Source organism: Hyalella azteca, unplaced genomic scaffold (genome assembly GCF_000764305.2).
Source record: "Hyalella azteca isolate HAZT.00-mixed unplaced genomic scaffold, Hazt_2.0.2 contig15116, whole genome shotgun sequence".
NCBI lineage: Eukaryota > Metazoa > Arthropoda > Malacostraca > Amphipoda > Hyalellidae > Hyalella > Hyalella azteca.
In genome coordinates, this window is record NW_025944978.1 from 246,698 (window position 1) to 250,351 (window position 3,654).

The 3,654-nt window shown below is 42.4% G+C and overlaps 1 protein-coding gene across 1 annotated transcript; it reads right to left on the reverse strand.

The window, feature by feature from the left end:
• Positions 1–1,175: 1,175 nt before the first annotated feature.
• Positions 1,176–2,480, reverse strand: LOC125179113. The gene is made up of 2 exons (XM_047884295.1): positions 1,732–2,480; positions 1,176–1,300 (listed from the first exon to the last, which is right to left on the reverse strand). Exons 1-2 carry the CDS (start codon positions 2,156–2,158, stop codon positions 1,191–1,193), a joined length of 537 nt encoding a protein of 178 aa, XP_047740251.1. The 5' UTR covers positions 2,159–2,480; the 3' UTR covers positions 1,176–1,190.
• Positions 2,481–3,654: the final 1,174 nt, after the last annotated feature.

Genomic DNA, 3,654 nt, shown 5'->3' on the forward strand with positions numbered 1-3,654 from the left:
GCGTAACGACATCGTCTCTGTCTGCGTAACGACATCGTCTCTGTCTGCGTAACGACATCGTCTCTGTCTGCGTAACGACATCGTCTCTGTCTGCGTAACGACATCGTCTCTGTCTGCGTAACGACATCGTCTCTGTCTGCGTAACGACATCGTCTCTGTCTGCGTAACGACATCGTCTCTGTCTGCGTAACGACATCGTCTCTGTCTGCGTAACGACATCGTCTCTGTCTGCGTAACGACATCGTCTCTGTCTGCGTAACGACATCGTCTCTGTCTGCGTAACGACATCGTCTCTGTCCGCGTAACGACGTCGTCTCTGTCTGTGTACCGACGTCAAACGTGGTAAATGTGGGCAAAGCCCCCACACACACGAGGCAAGTTGTTGCAGCCACTGGATAACATTAGTTGACTAGGGTGATATGGTTACTAGACACTAGTACGTGCATCGTTAACCGCCATTATTTCTCGGCTGTTGCCTGATAAAGTTACATTCATTGATACATTAAAATTATTCAGGAAGATTTTTCGACATTTTTATTTGCGAAATTCATGATCAAACTACAGAAAAGGTTAAGGAGTAAGGAAGTTGTAGAATGGTTTACTAGCGCTTCAGCGATCAAGCTATTTTGCACCGAAGGTGAAAAGTTAACATCGCGCAGCAAGGCGGAAGCTCTCAATTATTCAGTCTCAAGTTAATCATCACCCACAAGGGGCGGGATGTCTCAGATGTCCAGCCCGCCGAAGCTGGCTCGAATGAAGCAGCGTTAGCATCTCAAAGAGATGACGTGACAAGGAGGGACAGGTGAAAAACAACAGAAACGAAGACACTCGAACAAGAGGTCGCTTACACGGGACGTCGGTAACCCGCACGAGAGAGACAAAGAAGGGAAATGTAAGGAATACTACCTACGTAATAACTTAACCCCACAACTGAGACACGCAGTCGGACACCGTGAGCTCAGCGGTGGAGTGCTCATGAACAATCCCCCTATATAGGAGCGCGAAATCACATAGGACTTCTGACGCGCACAGACACGCGTCAGAATTCTCCCTGAGGAGAGGTTAAGGAGCACTTTGCAGATGTATCCCTTTGACTCATCAATTCAACAAAATCAGTGCATTCTTACAGAAATTCTCCCGAACTTTAAAATAAAAACAAAATCAGATATACAACAACAAAAATACGCATATTAGTTCTTACTGGCAAAGAAGGCAGCGGAGTCAGTGGTGAGTCTTCCATCGCCGCCCAGACGGCTGGCCGACACACTCTTGTGACGCGACAATCTATGATCCGCTCTGCCTGGGAACGCATAACTCCATTCAAATTCTAACTTAACCAACACAATTAGAATTGAAATATATAGAAGCTTTTATTAATAGCTTTATATTTCGCCAAGTTTGGTTCAATTCAGAAGTGTGCGGCAGAATGTTCCGAATACCGTATTTTAATTCCGAATTTGATCAATAATGGAACCAGTTGAAAATTTGTAACTTTAATATGCTAGTAAAATACAGTAGTAGACTTGATATATAATCGAAACTAATAATTCGATATACAAAACTTTTTTATTTACGGCTGTTAGTAGCAGGATCACATCAATTTCTTATGGTATTCATTAGTATGATCAAATTTCTTCAACACAGAGGAACAGTTTCAGCATGAGCTAACAAGCAAATTGGTTACAGCAAGTTGATGCAAGCAAGGGGATATAAGTCAACAAACTAGCCAACCTTCGTCGTTTTTGTGAATCGTCGAGTTGAAAGACGACGCTCGCCTTCTTCGGAAGTTAGGCAGACCAGGTTCATCATGATTAGAAGATACATTATTTCCATTCTTCTGCAGTTTCTCTTGATTTGAAAAGCACGGAGATATGCTTGCACCCATATCTCCACCTTCTTTTCGAGATTTTCTTTCGTATGTTGAGACTGAACAGTCGGTTTCACTGGATCTAGACCGGTAGGCGCTATCATCGGCGACTGCCTCCCCGGCAGGTGATGCTTTACTTTTAGCGTCGATGCGAGCTGGGTAAAAAGTCTCCATAGAACGTGATGACGTATCCATTTTTGGGACTTGATGCAGAATTATGTTTATTGACGCGAAATTATTAAACTTTTGGGTTTCCGCAATATCGAAATATCGAACGCTGAGTAAAAGCATCTACCAATCAAGTCCCTGAGATTATGGTTTGAAGAAAAATAGTACCGTACGTGATAAATTAAAGCGGTATTTCCGGCATAGCCTAGCAAATAAAAATTAGCCAAAACTATATTTTTTTCATTCGGACACTTGCAAAGTAAATCCTATGAGAAGAATTTTCAAATCATACCATGCCCATAGTTTTGAGAGCGGCTATGACAATTAAAAAAAAATAAGTTGAAGCGTAATATGAAACATGTACGTGTTGAATTGTAGTAAACCGAGAACATTTACAGGTTCCTTGAAATATAAATTCTACCATTCAATTATAAGAAAATTAAGCCACCAATCAATTTATGCCGACATCTGACCTGCCACTAATCGCGGTAAGTAGGTCAACGCAATACCTGCCAATAGAAACTAACACACAAGTAACACAACAATAACGCCGTATTGACTATTGGTACCATGATGGAGCCGTTGTCTCTTGCATCGCCGTAGTATGCTGGTGCGTGTGAGGCTGGACGAACCATAGATTCAATACATTTTTCGCACTAACTTCCAATTTAAGAGTTATGCTCATTTAGAAATTTCCCTAAAAAGTTCATCTATGTTAAAAATTATGAGGTGAATCGCATTTTTAAAGACCTCTTTGTCTATGTGGCAACTCTGTAACTGGTTCGATTCGAAAATCCTTTGAAACTTATGATTCATTTGGAAGAAGTTCACAGAAAAATTGTAATACGGTAACGAACGTGGGAAATTTAATTTTCGTCCATCCAAATAAATTAAACCTGAAATCTCGTAAAATATGACGCTGTTTATTAGCGGCTGTTAAGTTCAATAAGAAAACGTCAAACTGTGGTACCGTTTGCTGCATAAAAGTCCACATTCGAATAGTAAAGTTGCTTGTAAGGAGCATTGAAGCTTAGGAGAACACTTTCTTCTACTTTTTGTCTAGCTTTTTTACACGAAAATTACCAGCGGAGATTACTGTCGAGGAACTGGGTGGGAAACTGAACGCTTAAAATATTAGGAATCAACTTTGAATGATTAAAATACCTAGGTTACTTGAGACAAATGCCTGGCCCTATCGAGACCGGTAAAATCGCATCATCGGCGACTGCCTTGCCTGAAGATGCTTCAACAAGCCCTAGTGGAGTGGCCCACTCGGGCCACTCCCTAGTCCCTAGTCCCTACTAGTCCCTAGGGCCCAGTGCGCAGAATGTGGGACTGGGTGAATAGCTATCTGAAGAATGAAGATCTTTGGTGACCGTGTGACGCATCGCGGCATCAGTGGCATAATGTAGCTAAGCCTTCAGAATATCTTGCCGACACATTCGAATTGAAATTATTGGATTTCATATATTCGCGAATCTTTAACGAAGATAACCGCGGGGCGCGGAACATGAGGTAGTGAGCGACTGAGCGTGAGCCTGTGAGGTACATAGGTCGCCTGCCGAAGAGTGAAGACCACCACTGCCACGGCTGAACGGGCTGATAATTGACCATCATGA

What these genes read in the sequence shown, in the direction of transcription:
- LOC125179113 (XM_047884295.1), bottom strand. Translation starts at nt 2,158, where the DNA reads ATGCTTTTACTCAGCGTTCGATATTTCGATATTGCGGAAACCCAAAAG. An exon ending in GATTCACAAAAACGACGAAG is followed by an intron (nt 1,301 to 1,731) that starts GTTGGCTAGTTT and finishes ATGCGTTCCCAG; the next exon opens with GCAGAGCGGATCATAGATTG.